Raw genomic sequence first — 18,751 nt, forward strand, 5'->3', positions numbered from 1 at the left:
CTGCCATGATCTCTGGTCAGGAAATGTTATCTTTGTATCACCCTGCCACCCATTGGCTTCCACTGAATACCTGTCTGTAAAAGTTGGTATGTGTAGGCTTTAATGAAAGAAGGCATGAACCTACCGGGGGCAGGCAACTGATTTAAAGAGAAGGGCGTGTGTATCTGAAGAGATGACCAGAGTTCAGTCCCTAGCACCCACATAGAGGCTGCAACTCTAGCTTCAGGGGATCTGACAGTCTCTTCTGGCCTCTGTAGGCACTTGCATACATGTACATATGCACACATCGACAAATACATACATATATATATATATATATATATGCCAAGAGAAGTAAATAGTAGTGAGTTATTAATTATTAATGTGTGGGTATGCTTTACTGAACATCTACTGTAAACTGATATGATACAAAGAGAAGTGTTGGTGAGCTTTACTGCCCATCGGATGGTTCCAGGGATGCAGGGATTTAACGCTTTAAGACGGCACAGGAGTGGAGCCAAGAGTTGCAATAAAGGCTTGGACCACAGGTGTGCCTACCACGGTGGTCCTGCCCCTCCCCTTGAGTGTGAGTCAGAAGAGCTTGGCCCTTAAAATCCCAGATACAGTGCAAGTTACATAGAACTGGTCACCATCCCCAGTCGGTGGAATCTTGGGTCCAACAAAGCCAGCTTGCCTACTGGTGAGCCAGACCTGGCAGGTGTGCCGAGAAGACAACCAAACTTGATGCCTTCTTGAGCTATCCATGCCACTCCTGGGCTTCCTTGAACCATCAGACCTTGAATTCAGTTTTCTGTCCATTGCTACCCAAAGGCATCTGACATATTCGCAGCTAGAAGTGCTAAGACTGGCTCTGTCACTCTTCTCCAGTTGGGGGGAAAAGGAAGGGTCTGCATATTAGAGTACAGGATCGGTGGCTCAGGCTGCGGAGAGAGTACCGGACGCAAGAGAAATACCGGAGATACCAGGACAAGCACCGGAGAGAGAGTAGGTGTCAGAACAAACTCCTTCCTAGCTGCCTTCTATGCCCCACCATCACCGCCTCAAGTCCCTCTTACTAGCACAGCCACAGGCTTCCGCTTAAACCCTAGCTGTGCCTCGTTCGGAGGAGAGTCGTGAACACTTCCGGTGAGAGTTTCCGGCGCCCAGCCGAGCCAATCCGTGGCGTGGAGTCCCAGCGCGTTGATCTCACACATCAGCACTCCGACTACATTTCCCAGGCTGCACCGAGAGCATCTCTCTGTTTAAACAGGCCAATCGGTGGCCGGTGGAGACCGGCGCAGCATTTAAACCGGTAGCAGAGACTCAGCTGAATTTTACGCCCTCCTGGTCAGAGGCGAGGGGTAAGAAGTGGGCATAGGGCTCGTCCGGGAGAGTGGGGGACGGGACCCCGAGCCTCAGAGGCCGAGGAGGACGGGCTGCGGTGCCAGCTCTGCAGCTCAGAGCCGGAAATCCGTTACCCCGCCTCGGAGCGTACTGTTTCTGGGATACCCGGAGCAAGCTGGGGCTTGTCCCTGACATGCCTAATCCTCCTGTCCCTTTGCTTTCTGCAGCGAACTCTATGGAAAGAAGAGACGGCAGCGACGTGCCTTCGACCAGCCAGAGGGGAGAGGTGAAGATGGACCCTGGTAGTAAGAAGGAAGGTAAGTCCTTTCTGTTCTTGTGGCTGTTCTGGAGTGTATTCCTTTTCACCCTAGACAGAATAGAGAAGGCAAGCGAGACTGGATTGATAAGCAAATGAGTTTAACTGTAGTTACTTACAAGGACATTAGCAATTCATAGCAGCACCACCCAAGAAGAGCCTACTACACCCCCCCCACCCACTTTTTAAAACTACTTAACATAATCCTAAGAGGGGTCTCCCCCCACTACTTCCAGAAGGGCATTAGTGGGCTCAATCTTGTGAGGGACTCCTGTGGTTAATCACAGTTACTGTGATATTAAAATGGCTACAACTTTCTCATGCACCGAGGGCAGAGCCCCACCACACTCCACTCCTTCCTCAGGCTTTCTTTTCTCCTCCTCTGCCTTCCTTTGTTTGCTTTTTCTTTCTTGCTTGTATTTTGAGACCTCACTTTGTAACCCAGAACGTACTCTGTAGTCCTGGCTGGCTTTGAACTCACAGAGAAGCCTCTTGAGTGCTGGCAAATTCTTGCTAGGTGGTGGGGCACACTCCTTTAATCCCAGAACTGCAGAGGCAGGCAGATCTCTTTGAGTTTTATTTCAAGGCTAGCCTGGTCTACAGAGTGAGTTCCAGGACTGTTCTCTTTGTAACCCTACACAGTGAAACCACTGTCTAAAAGAGGGGAGGAGGATTCTGTATGCTGACTTATTTTGGGTGTGTGTGGCCAGTGTGTGTGTGTGGTGTGTGTGTGTGTCTGTGTCTGTGTGTCTGTGTCTGTGTCGTAACCATGGTGCACAAGCACCTGTGGGTCCCAGGGCTTGAACTCAAGTCATCAGACATGGTGGAAAGTTACTTTGCTTATTTTCTCCCTTTCAGGTCTAAGCACTGGGCCTTTGTACCCTATCAGATTATGTAGCCTCGTTGACGTCTTATGAGATTCAGCAGTGATACCCACTATAACATTTAGAAGACAACTAGCCAGGATATAATGTGCATCTTCATTAGAATCCATGACCTCCCTCAGCCATAGGGTTTTTGTCCTAAGTTACACCGTAGGCTCCCTCCAGTGAAACAGACCTTAAGTACTACTGGGAAGTTGCTGGTCTGTTAGAGGGAGCTGAACAAGTCCACCGTTGGGTCAACAAAGGCTATGCTAGGAATATAGTTGGGCAGAGTGCAAATTTTTTGTTTGTTTTACTTTGCTTTTGTTTTGTTTCGGTTTCTTGGAGATCTGGAAAGGGATCTGAGGAGTATCGCGCGCTGATGGATGGATAGGTGTCTCATAATTTAATTCCAGGGGAGCTAAAGTTGTTGATCTTTAGAAAATATCCAATGCCTGAAGGTGACTCAGCCCTTCAGAAACCCTAGGTTCTGTCACAGAAGTAAGGTTGACGTGGATCGGCGCACTCAGAACAGCTCCTGGAACTTGAGAGTGGAAATAGAAAATAAGATGGATGAGTTACCTATGAAAACTGATTGAATTCAGGCAATAATCTGTTACCAAGAGTGAAATTTTATAGCAACTGTGAAACCAGTGCTTTCCTGTTCTACGCTACCCTAAAATAATAGTGGACTTTTTTTCCCTCCATCCCCACCCCAGACTTTCTTCTTTTGGAAGATGAAAAATTTGACTTCGATCTTTCCTTGTCTTCTTCAAGGTAAACATGAGTGTTCTCCCCCCATCCCCTGACATAGACACATTCATTAAAGCCCCTCCCCCTGGATGCCATCGTGACTCATCCCTGATGATCTTTTTCTTTAAACGCAGCGCAAATGAAGATGACGAAGTCTTTTTCGGGCCTGTGGGACATAAAGAAAGATGCATTGCTGCCAGTTTGGACTTAAACCGCCAGGTTCCTGAGCAGCCCCTTGCCCCAGGCTCTGGCAGCCCCTGCACCTGGAGCCCTCTCACTGGGGAGAAGTTTGTGGAGGTGTACAAAGAAGCCCACTTACTGGCCTTACAGATAGAATGTCACAGCCGAAGAGAGGTGGCCCAGGCCGCCAAGCCTAGAAGTGCTGTGAGCCAGGCCAAGGAAACGTTTGTGCAGGACTCACAGTTAAAAATAAGTCTTTTTGAGAAAGAACAGAAGAGAGACAAAAGTCCCTTGTCACTTAAAAGAGAGACATTCTGCCTGCCGTCCTCGAGGGCGCAACCGCTCTTGGGGGAGCCCCAGCTCCTGGCTTCTCCAGGCCTGCCCAACTCCCCTCTCCCAGCAGGCCCTGTTCAGACCCAGAGCACCCAGGGTCCGCCCTGTTCCTCTCAGCCTCCAAGTCAGGCTGGGCCTCAGAGGAGGATAATGAGCAAGCTACAGCCACCCCGGGCTTTGCCTGTGAGAGGAAGAAATCTTTTTCTGGCCACAGAGAAGGTAAACTGCACCTAGCACAGTTGCTGAGGGACTCACACGGCCTCCTTGCCTCTCTTCAGCCCACACCCTGCCCCTTGCCAGGGAAGCCTCATGGGAGGGGCAGTGCTCTAAGGGCTGGAAAGCCCAGGAATAGAACCAGGATCTGGACAATGAAGGCAGTAGTGATGAGGGGCTGCCCAGGGCGTCCCCCTTGGAGAAGCACTACCCCCATGTTGGGCTCTGGATGTTCTCTATGGCTGGGACTTACTCTTCATCCTGCCCAGGCATTATTATATGAATGTTAGGGAAGTGACAATTGACCAGTTGTGCGAAACTCAACGTCCTGGAGGCTTAGTTGGGGGTAAACAGAAGGGCAGATGTCAGAGACAGCTTGCTTCCAGGTTTGTCTGCCGTGTTCTGGCTGGGGGCTCTTGAGAAGACACACAGAGTAAAGGTGCAATAGGGTGTAGGGTGAAGCTGTCCAGCTTCATTGTACTAAGGGTTGCTGTTAAGGGAATGGCTCTGTGAGGTTGTGGGAGGGTGAAACACTACACATCGCCCCCCTCCCCGTCTGTGAGCCCTCTCCTGACCACATCGGACACCAGGATGCCCTGGGTGGGATTGCTAGCAGCACAGGGAATAGAATTTGTGTGTGATCCATGCATGACTGTGGGGCAGGGCTGGGGTCACAGCACACACAGGATACCAGGCAAGATTGCAGTGTCCTCGATCAGCTTAGCACAGGGTTTTCATGACAGCAGCATTCAGAATTGCCAACAAATTGAGCCAACCCAGATGCCCATTAACCAATGAACAGATAGATAACATGGGGACATATCAAATAGTGGGGTAGTTTTTTAAATACAGGTATTACAGTATCACTGAGTATGTCTTTAAGGAGGTGAGGTGAGCTTCATCTCACAAGAAGTGCTACAAGGGAAGGAACCATTGCTGTTGTACTCTCTCACTGCAGCCACTGCTCGCGCCTTCTTGACACCCTTGCTGCCTATGTGCACATGGAGCAGGCCCTGGTGCCCTTGCCCCTAAATATGTCAGGGGTTTGCTCTGTGACTTGCAGGCCGGAGAGTATAGGGTTTTTTGTTTGTTTTGAGGGGTAGTGGGGTTGTGCTTAGAAAAGGGCTTCTCTCTGTGGCCCTAACTCTCCTGGAACTCACTCTGTAGACCAGGCAGGCCTCACACTTGGAGATCCTCCTGCCTCTGCCTCTCAAGTGATGGAAGTAAAGCTGTGCACCAGCACTGCCCAGCAGGAATGTGGCTGTCAGCGCTCAAACGAGAAGCCTAGCACTGAGGTGGAGCTGTGGAGAGGGTTACCGCACGATGAGTACACCTTCCTCACAGCATGCAGAACGCATGGCTGGGCCAGCCCCTCACTGAGGCTCTTAATGTTTTTGTTTCGAGACAGTGTTTCACTATGTGACTGGCTGGTGAGGAACTCAGTATGTAGACCAGGCTGGCCTTGAACTCACAGAAATCTGCCTGCCTTAGCCTCCTCTTAGTGCTGGAATTAAAGGCACACTATGTGTGGCTCTCTCACTGGCACTCTTACGTGAGGGCCTGACAGAGGAGGAGCCCTGGAGATCCTTCCCCAGGCCGTCTGCCCGGTCTGACATTGCTTTAGTGAGGAAGCTGTCTTATTACATGCTGCTTCTCTCAGGCTAGTGGCAGCGTCTGGGAGAAGTGCCAGCTCTGGGCTTGTCAGACCAGGTAGTCTTCACCTCTCAAATCAACATTTTCAGCTCAAAAAAGAGGTGCCAGCCAGCCTTCAGCAGACGAAGCCCCTGAATGAAAAGGGATCCCAGAGTGATGTGCTCCTAGACAAACCCAGCACGGCTCCAGATGCTGCCAGTCGAGAAGGCCGCCCAGGCAAGAGGTCACTCCCCGTTCCTGGCAAGGTGAGAAGGCTGGGGCTACAGGGATGCCACTTGTTCTATGGGAACTCACCAGTTTTGTATCTTGGTTAAAATTAAGTTGTCCATATTGTTTATTTGATACCTGCTTGCATGGACATAGGTTTAAAAAGCCTTGTGTGGTGGGGTGCCCATATAATCCCAGCACTGGGGAGGCAGAAGACTGATGGATCCCTGGGGTTTGCTTGCTGGTTAGCCAGCTTAGCCCACTTGGTGAGTACCAGGCCAGCCAGAGACCCTGTCTTTAAAAACAAAACTGTGGCTGGGCATGGTGGTAGTGGTGTATCTCTGTAGCTGGTCTGCATGGTGGTGGTGTGGGTTCTAGGCCAACCAGGGCTACACAGTGAGACTCTGTATCCAAAGTAAAAAGTGGAGAGTCATCTGCGATTGCCCTCTAGTCTTCATGTGCATATTGTTTGGGCTGTTGATAAGAGCCTAGTGGCATTCGGTTCCCAGCTACTGATCCCTGGCCTCTACGGGAGACGTGAGGTACTGGTTTTGGGTTCTGAGCTCACAGACTGTCACCATTTTTGATACTCTGAGGTCTGTCTGGTCTACATAGTAAGTTCCAGGACAGCCAAGGCTATATAAAGAAAACATGTCTGGGGCTGGAGAGATGGCTCAGTGGTTAAGAGCACTGACTGCTCTTCCAGAGTCCTGAGTTCAATTCCCAGCAACCACATGGTGGCTCACAATCATCTGTAATGAGATCTGATGCCCTCTTCTGGTGTGTCTGAAGACAGCTACAGTGTAAATAAATCTTTTAAAAAAGAAAAGAAAAGAAAACATGTCTGGAAAAACCAAATAAATGAATAAATAAACAAGCAAACAAACACCCTCTATGGGATTCTAACTTTAATGACTGTGCAAGCCATCACACTCATTCAGGCTGACAAGGAAAAGCTATATATACAGGTTCAAAACAGAGGCAACATCTCCTTTAAACAGCTTCAATCTGAAGGCCCGACTGTGTCTGGAATGTAATGTCCAAACCTCTGCTGGAGGACTATATTACTTTTTTCTATAAAGATGATAATTGTTGCTGAAGATTTGTTTTTTAAGATTTTTAAACTTTATTTTATGTGCATGAGTGTTTTGTCTGGATGTCTATATACCATGTGTGCTCCTGGTACCCAAAGAGGTCAAAGAAGCAGGCGTCAGATCCCCCGAAACTGAGGTTGTAGATGGTTGTGAGCCATCGCGTGTGTGCCAAGAATTGAATCCAGGTCCCCTGCAAGAGTAACAAGTACTCTTATCTACTGAGCCATCTCTTTAACCCCACTAAAGATTACCTTAAAATCCTGCTTTTGCAGAATTAAGTATGTGTATGTAGGTAACAAAATCCTGGCTAATTTTTCAACTTTTCTTCCAGTTGGGACTGAAGAAGACCCTGTTAAAGCCACCAGGCTATACTAGTAATCTCACAAAGAAGTCCTCTACCTCAGGGTCGGCTTCAAGCCTCGTGTCTGGTGTTGGCAGGTCTCCCACAGCAGGCAAAGGTGAGCAGCTGCGTTAGCCTGGTGAGCCCTGAGCACTGTATGTTTTGGCTGCATAGGATGCTGTAGTTACAGCTCAGGACTGACGGCTAGGCAGGCATACAAACTCATGAAGTGAGAACAAAACGTGGTTGTTCACACTACCATGCATCCATGAGAACTCGGGGCCCAAGACCAGTGAGCCTGGGTCATTTGGGACATGTACCCTTGGGTTCAACCTGTCTGAGCAAGACTGCCATCTAGTGGTGGAGTGCTGTAGGGACCAGAGAATGCATCTGTCCTTGGGGTTTGCCTGTGGATTCTGGTTATGTCTGTTGGCGCATGGTGAGGACTTTTCACAAGATATAAGAAGTCTGAGCTCTAGAATCAGCCTGATCTGGAGTCCTAACTGCTACTCAGTGTTTAACAGCCATCTTACCTTTAAGTCAAGTGATACTGTTGACCTAGAGGAAAGTTCCTATGAGTCTAGAAGTGCTCAGAGGCCCTTCTGTGGCCCATGAGTACATGATCAGGAGAATGCATGGCTGCCACTGTGCAGGAGCTGTGAGGTGGGTCTTTCTCTACTGACTCAGGACACTGGCACCGTGTGTTGTTTATGGTAGAGTCATAGAGTCAGATGAGATAGTGGGGTAGGACGTAGTAGGGCTAACATACCATATAGACATGGCTACAACGGTAACTATTCCCTTAAGTTTCCCCTTGAGTCTTCACTGTGGACTCACACAGTAGGTCCATTGCTTGTCGACTACACTGTCCACTTTCTTCTGCTCATCAAGGAAGCGAAGAAAGAAGAGCTTAGCCTTGTGAGTGCACACACAGGCTGAGAGTTAGACGGTACTCAGCTCAGGTTCGCACATCCTGCTGGTCCTCACGGTCATCGCCTAATGGGCATCCAGTATGTCTGATGTTAGCTAGATATTCTAGAGGTGTCATTGTGTGTGTGTGTGTGTGCGCGCGTGTATGTTTTAAACTGTTTGGAAACTGGCTTGAGTAACCAGCCTTGATTATCAACTTTTGCAGCAAAGTCCAGTGAACTTTCAAGTATTCCCGCTAGCAGCTCCCGGCGTCAGTCAGTCACCAGCAAGTTGGGCAGAGTAGGACTTGCCACGTCACACCAGGCTTTGCCAGCAGCCCCTGCCAGAGCATTTTGCAGACAAGCCAAAAAGGCTGATGCTGCCCAGACAGTGGCAGAGCAGCCCAAGGCCCTCACCCCAAGTCCTCTCGCTCAACAACCCCAGACTCCAAAACACAAAGGACCCGGAGTGGACCTGGACACCGAGACATGTCAGTTGAATAAAACTGTCAGCATAAAACGACAGGACTCCTCTCTAGGCTGCAAGACAGAGGCCGTATCTACCACAACAAACCCATTTAAAGTGCCCCAGTTTTCTGTTGGTAAGTACAGCTACATTGGTCGGTTTTAAGATTTTGGGGAGGCTACTGGTGCGGCTGGTGCTGTTGGCTTCTTTAACTCTGACTCTGTCCAGGGTGTGTTCTGCCACCCTCTTGTGTCCATTTCTCTGGATGAGCCCGCCCCTGGCCTGCGTCTCTCTCACTCTTGTCATCAGTGTGGTTGTCCACAGGTGTGGTGGCTTTTGTCCCACCTGGGTGGTGAGAGCTTTATTGTTCTGTTGCTGTTGCTGTTCTGCTTCTGTGGTTCTGTTTTTAACCCCCTGGACTATGTTTCCCTTAAGGGGCTGAGCTTGGCAACCAGTGAATGTAGCCCAGTCTGCTCCGCTGTCACGGATGGGTCTGGAATGGGCGCTGTTTGGCCTGTTGCAGTGTGGGGTTTTGCACAGGCACTGCTAAGTGTCCTGTTGTTTGCTCGGCCCACTCAGGCTGGGGGCTGTGCTGTTCCTTGTTCTCCGTTAGTTGCTTGTCTCGACCTTGAGGCATCTTGCCTGCACAGTGCTGCCGCTGTGCAGCGCCCTTTCAGGAGATGCTACAGAGTTTTCTAGAGTCATTTTCTCTGTGTTGCTTCTCTCCAGCTCTCTGGCTCTCAGATTCTATACCTCAGTCCCTCAGATGCTAGCCATTGTCCTCTCAGCCAGTAAGACTGTTCTGCTCTGGTTTATCAAAACCAGCATGTTCTGCATAATGAGTTCCTGGCCACCCAGGACCACACAGTGAGACAGTGTTAAAAACAAAACGAAGTATTTCTCATTTTTTCCTATTTAAAGCTTGGCTCAGGCTGGAGAGATGGCTCAGTGGTTAAGAGCACTGACTGCTCTTCCAGAGGTCCTGAGTTCAATTCCCAGCAACCACATGGGGGCTCACAACCATCTGTAATGGCATCTGATGCCCTCTTCTGGTGTGTCTGAAGACAGCTACAGTGTATATGATAAATAAATAAATCTTTAAAAAAAAAAAAAAGAAAGAAAAGAAAGAGGGTTGACTGCTTCGAGCTCTGCTCAGTGGTTGAGTCCTTGTCTAATGCTTGAGTCCCCCTGGATTCAATCCAAACACCACACAAACATATAAACAAGGGCTGGAGAGATGGCACAGTGGTTAAGAGCACTGGCTGCTTTTCCAGAGGTCCTGAGTTCAATTCCCAACAACCACATGGTGGCTCACAACCATCTGTAATGAGATCTGATGCCCTCTTCTGGTGTGTCTGAAGACAGCTACAGTGTACTCATACATAAAATAAATTAATAAAAAATAAACAGAAAGCTCTTCACTGAAAATATTTGTTAGAAGAGTTTTAATACCTGTGGGTGTGTGTATGTACTGTGACACACCTGGAGTTCAGAGTATATCTTTTCAGAATTGGTTTTGTCTTTCCACAGTGTGGATAAATATAACATCTTTAACCCAGCACTCAGGAGCCGGAGGCAGGCATATTTAAATTCAAGGCCAGCCTAGTCCAGAAAACAAAGATGAGCCAAGACAGCACAGTAGACCCTGTCTCCAAAGTAAATAAATAAGTAAATAAATGAATAAATAAATAAATAGAACAGAGCCAGCAACAAAAGAAAGACATTGAAAAGAGTTGTCACCGGTCGGTGGGCAGAGGCAGGGGCCTTCTCTGAATGTGATCCCAGTTTGTTTCTTTCAGTCTCCAGAGAGCATAAGAAGCCCCTGAACACACAGCAGTAGTAAGGTTTGATGAGTGGTCAATGCTGAAGTCTTTCTCCTTGGCCTCTGGCCTCTGCCTTTGACTGCAGCAGGCTTCCTGGCTCCCAGCTCTGCCTGTGGTGGTGCTCAGGTGGGCACCCCAGAACCTGTAAGCAGAGAGGAGACTCAGGCACACCATGGCAGCTGCTCTGCTGGCTCTGGTTGGCCAGGGCCCTCTACTCACTGAGGGAAGCAGAGAAAGGTGCATCTCTGGAGTTCAAGGCCAGCTTGATCTACACAGGGAGTTCCAGGATACCTAGAGCTGCACAGTGAGATACTAGTTCAAAAAACAACTACACAACAACAAAGCAACAGTAGGAGGAGGATGGAGAAGAAGGAAAGGGAAACACATCAGACACAGTGGCTTCTGCCTATGATCCCAGTACAGGGGAGACTGGGGCAGGAGATCATAAGTTCTAGGCTAACCTGGGCTACAGAGTGAGACCATGTCCCCAAATAAAACAAAACCCAAGATTTTGGTCTTATCTGAATATCTTTCTTATGCTGTCATGTTTAAAGACAAAGGATCCTATGGTAAGACATCTTACAAAGAATATTTAAGATTTATTTTTTTGTGTGTGATTGTTTTGCCTGAATGTATATGTATACACCTTATGTATGCCATGCCCAGTATAGACGACAGAACTGGGCTTTAGGTCCCCAGGAACTAGAATTACAGACATGTGAGTTGCCTCGTGGATTAGGGGGTGTGGCCTTGTTGAAGGAGGTGTGTCTCTGGAGGGTGAGCTTTGAAGTTTCAAAAGCCCACTCCGTTTGCAGGTAACTGCCTCATGCTTGTGGTTCAGACGTAAGCTCCCAGCTACTGTCCAGTATCATGCTCGCCTTCTTGCTGCAATGCTTCCTGCCGTGATGGTCATGGACTCTGAAACTGTGGGCCCCAGTTAAATGCTTTCCTCTATAAGGTACCTGGGTTCTGGTGCCTTACAGCAGTAGAATATTGAAGACAGTTGGAGACGAGATTAGACAGTATTCTAGTTTGCTTTCTGTCACTCCGATAAACACCCAGGACCAAGTCACCTTGAGTTTATTTGGCTTACACTTCCACATCATAGCTCAGCACTGAGGGAAGTCAGAGCAGAGATTCAAGCAAAGACTACAGAGGAATGCTGCCTACCTGCCCAAGGCTGGTACCATTACAGCGGGCTGGACCCTTGCATCAGTTAGCAACTGAGAAAATGTCAGTCTGATGGAGGCTATTCCTCAGACGAGGTTCCCTCACCCACATGTGTCAAGTTGACACCTAAGATTAGCAATCACAGACGGGAGTGGTTCTTTTGGCCAGAATTGTCATCCCAAGCAACAATGCTAAGCCCAACAAAGAGGCAGCCACTAGATAACCCAGAGAGAACATTCCAGGCCAAGGAAGTGATTGGTGAAAGTCCTATGGCGGAAATGCACTTGAGTTCCTAGAGAAGAGGGAAGACACAATGCAGTTGAAATAGATCCTACTGCAAGCCGCACAACACTCGTTTTATTTAAAAAGAAAGGAGAATATTGATTTCCTTCCCATGCCAAAGTCTAATTAGAGGACCTGGGGACACCGTGACCCTGCTGTGTGCATCTGCTGAGGCCTACAGGACTACGTAGGATGGAGTCTGTCTTAGGGTTATTATTGCTGACGTGAGGCACCATGACCAAAAGCAAGTTGGGGAAGAAAGGGTTTATTTCCTTCACAGTTCCATATAACAGCTCATCAGAGGCAGTGGGGGCAGGAGCCTGGAGGCAGGAGCTGATGCTGAAGTCATGGAGGGTTCTGCGTTCTTCAGTCCTCATGCCTTACTCAGCCCAGGGATGGCACCACCCATGATAGGCTGGGCCCTCCCCATCGATCACTAATTAAGAAAACATGTGGTCAGCGGTATTGTTTTGGGGCTTCACCTGGCCTCGAATGGCCTTGCATGGCTAGGGCCACTTTGCCCATGGCTTCTAAGATAGCAAGTTAATATATGGAGGTCCTGGCTCCTGAAGCTTTGGGGCCCCAGATTGACTCAGGGTCATGGGAGGCAAATTTGTGTTTCACCCAGAATCATGTGGCAGAGGGACAGTGGTGTGACAGACCATCTGGGTTATGCTGGGCCCTGCTTAGTGCCTGGTAAGCCCACACTGAATGCTGGGTGTCAAGTAGCAGCTGAGGCATCCACCTGGAGATACTCGTCACCTAGAGAATGTGTATGTGACGTGCCTTGGAGCTAGGGATGCCATAGCTCAGGGACATGGAGGTACAGTAGGCTTTGCTGGCTTGCTGGGACTCGATCCACATGATTTCATAGATGTGGGGGTTCAGGGAGCAGCCTGCCATGAAGCTTAGGCCAGGCCAGTAGGAGCTGGCCTAACAGAGTGTCAACATCAGACCCGGTCCCTGCCTCAGCTGGGTCTCACCAGGGTTTCCTGTGTGTGTCACTGGCCTTCTGTCTTTACTTGACTCAGACAGTTGGGAAAGTGGGGATGTTTAGAAGAGAGTGCCTAGATGGTACTGCACATGCCAGGCTTGCCATGTTGCTCTCTTCTGATTGGCTCTCTCTGTTCTTAGGTGAGTCACCTGATAGAGTGACCCCAAAGATCTCAAGGACACATCGGCTGCAGTCCTGGACACCAGCTGGCAGGTAGCTAACAGGAGTTTCCCTCCTTTCTTACCTTTTGAGAGCTACTGATGTGACTGTAGGCTCTGTGGAGTGCTACCTGGGCTGCAGGTCAAGCGTCTGAGGTAGAGACTGTCTGTCACACTGACTGCCAAGTGCTGTGACTCTGGGCTGGGGGACCAGGCCAAATCACAGAAACCCCTTCAGTACTGCTTTAGGTTCTGATCCTAAACCCCCAAAACTTCTGACTCAGTGGATTGGGGTGGGGGTTGGGGACAAGGGGGCGGGGCCTAGCGTCCACATATTTCAGAAGTTTCCTAGTCACTGGTTTGTGCACGGTTAGGGACTGTGGGATGGAGCAGCTGCTCAGACTTGGGTTTCAGTCCTGCTCTGTGACCCACCAGTATGAGTGAAAATGCCCTGAATGGGTTTCCTCATCTGTCCCTTGCCCTCTGGCCCAGTGTGGCAGTGACAACGTGAGAACAAGTCCACACATGTGCAGATGCCTGGGGACCTGCAGGAACTCCTGACATGACAGTCTTGTCATCCCCTCTGCCCCTCGAGTTACTTCCTTTACACTGCTGGTTCTGACACAGTCCAACTGAGGCCATCAGCAGGTCTTGGGTTGCATCCTCAGATTTGACCATGGGAAAGTCCACTTAAGGGGCTGGGAGTTGTGAGACTAGACAGTTTCCCTTAAAGCTGTAGCCATGCTGAGGTGTCTTCCTCCTATGCAGTGCAACAAAAGCAACTCTACTGCAAGGTAGCAGCTTCCCTCAGTGATGAGCTGTGATGTGGAAGTGTAAGCCAAATAAACTCCCCAAGGTGCCTTGGCCCTGGGTGTTCATCACAGCGATAGGAAGCAAACTGGATGCCATCTAACACCCGTGTCTCAGCTACCTGGAAAGAGAAAAAATAACTCCTGCCTTCTGGGTCCCATCAAGGGTCACATTGTGGGCATGCTTGTCTTCACTGGAGCTGTGGCAGAGGCATCAGTGTCCACAATAGAAGGTGGTCAGGGCAGTGGGCCCGGCCCTTGGCAGCAGGCAGATCCTGATGCGAGAGTGCCCAGTGCCTGGATGTGCTCTGAACAAGCAGTTGGTAGATGGCTTCTAGGCCTGCCAGGGCTCTGCGTTAATAGTGTGACTAGAGTTGTTTTACTACAATGTCTTAGTACTCTGGGACTACAGTGACAAGCATACCAACGCCTGGTTTTGTTTCATTTTGAGTCAGGTCTTTCTATGTAGACTGGCTAACCTCACATTCAGCCTTCCTGCCCCTTTCCTGCTGTTATATTGACTTGTGCCACCATGCTGGCATCTGGGGATTTCAGTCTGTGTGGCAGTTCCAGAGGCTGGGCATCCAGGATCAGGGCGGCTATAGGTGGGAGTGTCTGATATGGGTCCATTGCTTGGCTCACGTCTTCACATGGAAGATCAAACATGGGGGGTTGGAGCTGGCTGGCTGGCTTGCTTTCTTTCTTCCTTCCTTCCTTCCTTCCTTCCTTCCTTCCTTCCTTCCTTCCTCTCTCTCTCTCTCTCTCTCTCTCTCTCTCTCTCTCTCTTTCTTTCTCTCTCTCCCTCTCTTTCTTTCTCTCTCTCCCTCTTTCTCTTTCTTTCTCTCTCTCCCTCTTTCTTTCTTTCTTTCTTTTTCCAGAGCTGAGGACTGAACCCAGGGCCTTGCGCTTGCTAGGCAAGCGCTCTACCACTGAGCTAAATCCCCAACCCCGGGGCCTTCTTTCTTTATCATGACACTAATCCTATTGATTGGGGCTCTGACTTCTGACCTGATCACCTCCCAGTCTCCTATGACATCATCTTGGGGATTCGGCTTTCAAAATATGAATTTGGGAGATGCAACCATTTAGTCCATAGCTGGTAACAACCTGACTCAGCCTCTGCCTTACGAACAATAACAGGATGACATTTGGGAGAGATGAGGTCCCTGACTCATAGATAGCTCCTTGACTCAGTTCTCACCTTTGACTCAGGGATCTTAAGCCTGAGTATGAGTAGGCCAGTGGGGGAAGCCACCATCAGTTCCCTTCTTTGACACAGTCTGATGGGAGCCTAGATGTCTTTATAGAGAAAAATCTTCTGTCACAAGTACCTCTTTAAGTCCCTTCTGACCCTCCAATGGAGGGTACCATGAACATAGTCATGTTCAAGGATGTTCTAGATACCTATGGGACAGGATGGAGGTGTCACTTGCTGAGGAACTTGAAACTCATCCAAGGTCACATGGGGCTGCAAGGGCCTTGAGTTCTTCCTGTGCTGGAGCCCTTCCAACTTCAGTGGTCTGTGTTCAAGACCTCCATGTCTTCACCAGGGTGGTCAGCAGCACTCCTGTGAGACGCTTATCAGGGCTCACTCCACAAGGCCTGCCCAGCAGTATGAGGACCCCTTTGAGCACAAGACGGATGTCAGTGTTGCCCACACCTGCCAGTAGGCGTCTCTCTGGACTTCCATTAACAGCACCTCAGTCCATGCCTAGGGCTCTGGTGTCCCCACTGTGTGTGCCTGCCCGGCGACTTTCTTCTGAGCCCAGGAGAAGATCTACAGTCAGGTAAAGAGGAGCTTGTCTAGAGAGTTCCCCAGACCTCAGGGGTCTCCCTGTGCTGGGAAGGTGCAGGCAGCAGATGGCAGAAATAGGAGAGAAGGTCTGTAAAGCACAAGGCTCAGCGTGCAAATAGGCAGAGGGGTTGTGTGTATGTTTGGGGTTGGAGGGTGGCGCTGTCTTTGTGGTGTGTGTGTGTGTGTGTGTGTGTGTGTGTGTGTGTGTGTGAGAGAGAGAGAGAGAGAGACAGACAGACAGACAGAGAGAGACAGAGAGAGAGAGAGACAGAGAGAGCAGAGAGAGAGAGAGAGAGAAAGAGAGAGAGAGACAGAGAGAGAGACAGAGAGAGAGAGAGAGACTAAGTATAATACAGAAAGAACTGGGATTCTGAAACCCATAAACTGTGATAAAGAAGATATTCTGTTCCTGCTCACAGTTCATGCAGCTTTGAGTCATCAGATACTCGGGGGACGTGCTAGGTGTCAAGAGAGGCCACTGCTAGAGGGAAGCACGGCATATTACAGGTGCCTGTTAGTGTGAGGCATGCTGTAGTGTGGAAGGCCATGCATAACTAGGGTTCCAACCTGGCCTCCTGAGGGAGCACTGGGGAGGGACACTCAAGCAGGCAGGCACTTGGCTCACCTCGGCCTGCGGGGGGATAGCCACAGCGTGTGTGCAGAGGTAGAGTCAATGCTGAGTGATTTAGTAACTAAAGAAAAGAGCAGACGTGGATATAAGGTGAGGCTAGACTGACAGAATCGGAGAGGTGAAAGGGGCCTTGGAAATCTGTTCCCTTGCAGAGACCAGGGTCTGACAGGTGAAGTCATCCTCCTAGCTCAGCCCCTTGTGGCCAGCTGCTGCGTCAATGGCTGCTTTCACACCATAGCTGATGACCAGTGTAGAAGGAGCAATACCAGTTCTCCTCCTTTTCCCCCCAGATCGGAGCTGATGCAGGAGAGCAGCAGCAATGGCAGTGCTGGGCAGAGCCAGGGCCTGTCCTCAGATGAGAGCTCTTCCCCTCCATCCTCGGTGCCTCAAGCACTGAACTTTTCTCCAGAGAAGAGTGACTTTCCTCCTTCCCAAGGCTCCTCCACAGGAACAGGTCAGGGTGAAGCAGAGCCTCATGAAGACACGCACCCCAGTGAGGTACCTGGAGGTGAATGCAGTTCCACACCATCTGAGGTACATGGAGAGTCATGAACAGGGACTCACAGTTCCCTCCCTGCCTCACCTTGTGGCTGGGGCCCATGTTTCCAGCAGAAATGTTTGGCAAAGGAGTTGGTCAGGGGTTAGAGTTCAGGAGTGGGAGCAGGCTGAAGCTCTGTACTAGCTGTGGGTAGGGGTACACTGCCCTGAGGGGATCTTACTCCCACTAAGGGCCCACTCCAGCTTTTCCCTTGGGCTCCAGGCTGTGAGCCTCGGGTCCTGGGCAAAACCTGGCTTCCCAGAGTGGTTGCTTGGCACTGATGTGGTGCTTGGACTTTACCTCTCTCGTGCTCTGCTTAGGGTCTTCTGCTAGACATCAAGCTGGACCAGCTCACCATCGCTCCTGAAGCCGGAGACAGAGACTTAGCCGACTGCCCTCTCATCGACTTCAGCAACACCCCTGAGTCGAACATGGCTTTGGGACCTAGCAGCTGGCCCCTGATAGACCTCATAATGAACACTCCAAACATGGGTAGAAGTGATGTGGGGAAGCCTCCAAAGGCTGAGCTCGGCCAGGTGAGAAGCAGCAGGGGATTCATGCTGATTTCACCCCAGGGTGCTATCAGGTCTGTGCAATGCATGGTGGCCTTGGGGCTCACAGGGTTTGTGTCTCAGACTCATGCTTGACTTCTCCGTGGTCACCCACTGCCGGCAGGCATCTTGCTGGACCTAGAGGAACACCAAGGACAGCAGTCAAATCCCCAGTACCACTCCTGCCTGCACGCCATGCAGGAAGTCACAGTGTTGATGGGTTTGAGGTTTCCTGAGAGTCTTAGACATGATGTCTGAGTCTCCTTGCCTCACTGCTGCTGTTTTCTGTCCCTGGGCCCCAGGTGGGATTGGCTCAGTCACTGCAGCTTCTTGTATGACAGCACAGACAGCTGTGTTGACTTGACTTCTGCATTCTCTTCCAGCTGATCGACCTGGGCTCCCCACTGATCCAGCTGAGCCCTGAGGCTGACAAAGAAAATGTGGACTCACCGCTCCTCAAGTTCTGAGCAGAGCACGGCCCTCTGCTGTTTATTCTGTTTCCTTCTGTTGGGGCCTTAGAGCCATAGAAACAAATTTTAGAAGGAATTTCATTTGATAGGGGAAGCCCACTATACTGCTTCTGTCTGGAGTGGTGCCCAGGTGGGGGCCCCACCATGGACCTAAGCCTTACTTCCATCTCTGTGGCTGCCCTGGTCCCTGCCTTTCACTGGGCTGAAACACAGCTTCCTAAAAAAAATTGTTTTGATTCTTTTGTATGTAAAATAGAAAATGACTGTAAACTTAAATTTGTTTGAAAATTAAATATTCTAGATTTAAATTAAATTATAAAATAAAGTGTATTAAAGCATGCTTGGTTTTACACTTGATGTTTGGATGTGTAGAACTGTTTTTATCTCTCCAGATGCTATGGAAGACTTTCATTATCCAACTTTAGTTTTATATAATGTAGGGGAATAAAATTGGTATAAATATCAGTCTCTAGCTCACCCCAGGTATACTAGCCTGTCATCTGGGCCTGCATAACCTGCATTGTTAATATAGTTAATTCTGATATGATAGGACCAAAGACTCCTCTGGGCAACTAGATTGCAGAGAGTAAAGGGGATTGGGATATGAGGGAGGGTCTGCTTCAATCTGAAGAGCACAACCAGGTGATGTGGGACACAGGGAAGGTCACTGGGAAGTCAGTACCATGCTTAAAGCCTCATCTGTTCAAGGAAGACTAGCTGCCTGGAAGCCACTGACCTATGGATGACAGCAGAAAGCACTGTGTGAACCCCACTCGTGTCCCTGCTTCAATCCCGGGACACCTACTGTCACAGTTGAGACAGAAGTCTGGATGGGTTTCTCGTTCTGCGGTTAATGTGAACCCAAAGCTGTCAGCTGGAGT

The 18,751-nt window shown here is 49.7% G+C and overlaps 1 protein-coding gene across 2 annotated transcripts; it reads left to right on the plus strand.

Moving 5' to 3' along the window:
* Window positions 1-1,266: 1,266 nt before the first annotated feature.
* On the plus strand, window positions 1,267-18,226 carry Gtse1 (G-2 and S-phase expressed 1). Of its 2 annotated transcripts, XM_087556601.1 has the most exons (12): window positions 1,267-1,340; window positions 1,551-1,640; window positions 3,222-3,279; window positions 3,390-3,987; window positions 5,724-5,879; window positions 7,267-7,393; window positions 8,411-8,785; window positions 13,059-13,131; window positions 15,436-15,672; window positions 16,602-16,845; window positions 17,170-17,385; window positions 17,784-18,208. In XM_087556601.1, exons 2-12 carry the CDS (start codon window positions 1,559-1,561, stop codon window positions 17,865-17,867), a joined length of 2,250 nt encoding a protein of 749 aa, XP_087412727.1. In that variant the 5' UTR covers window positions 1,267-1,340; window positions 1,551-1,558; the 3' UTR covers window positions 17,868-18,208.
* Window positions 18,227-18,751: the final 525 nt, after the last annotated feature.

Source organism: Rattus norvegicus, chromosome 7 (assembly GCF_021556685.1).
Source record: "Rattus norvegicus strain SHRSP/BbbUtx chromosome 7, alternate assembly SHRSP_T2T, whole genome shotgun sequence".
In the NCBI taxonomy this organism is placed as follows: domain Eukaryota; kingdom Metazoa; phylum Chordata; class Mammalia; order Rodentia; family Muridae; genus Rattus; species Rattus norvegicus.

Bases quoted from the DNA above. Each gene is read 5' to 3' on its own strand.
- Gtse1 (XM_087556601.1), top strand. From the start codon at position 1,559: ATGGAAAGAAGAGACGGCAGCGACGTGCCTTCGACCAGCCAGAGGGGA. The intron at 3,988-5,723 runs GTAAACTGCACC...CAACATTTTCAG, and splicing joins TTTTTCTGGCCACAGAGAAG to CTCAAAAAAGAGGTGCCAGC. The intron at 5,880-7,266 runs GTGAGAAGGCTG...CTTTTCTTCCAG, and splicing joins CACTCCCCGTTCCTGGCAAG to TTGGGACTGAAGAAGACCCT.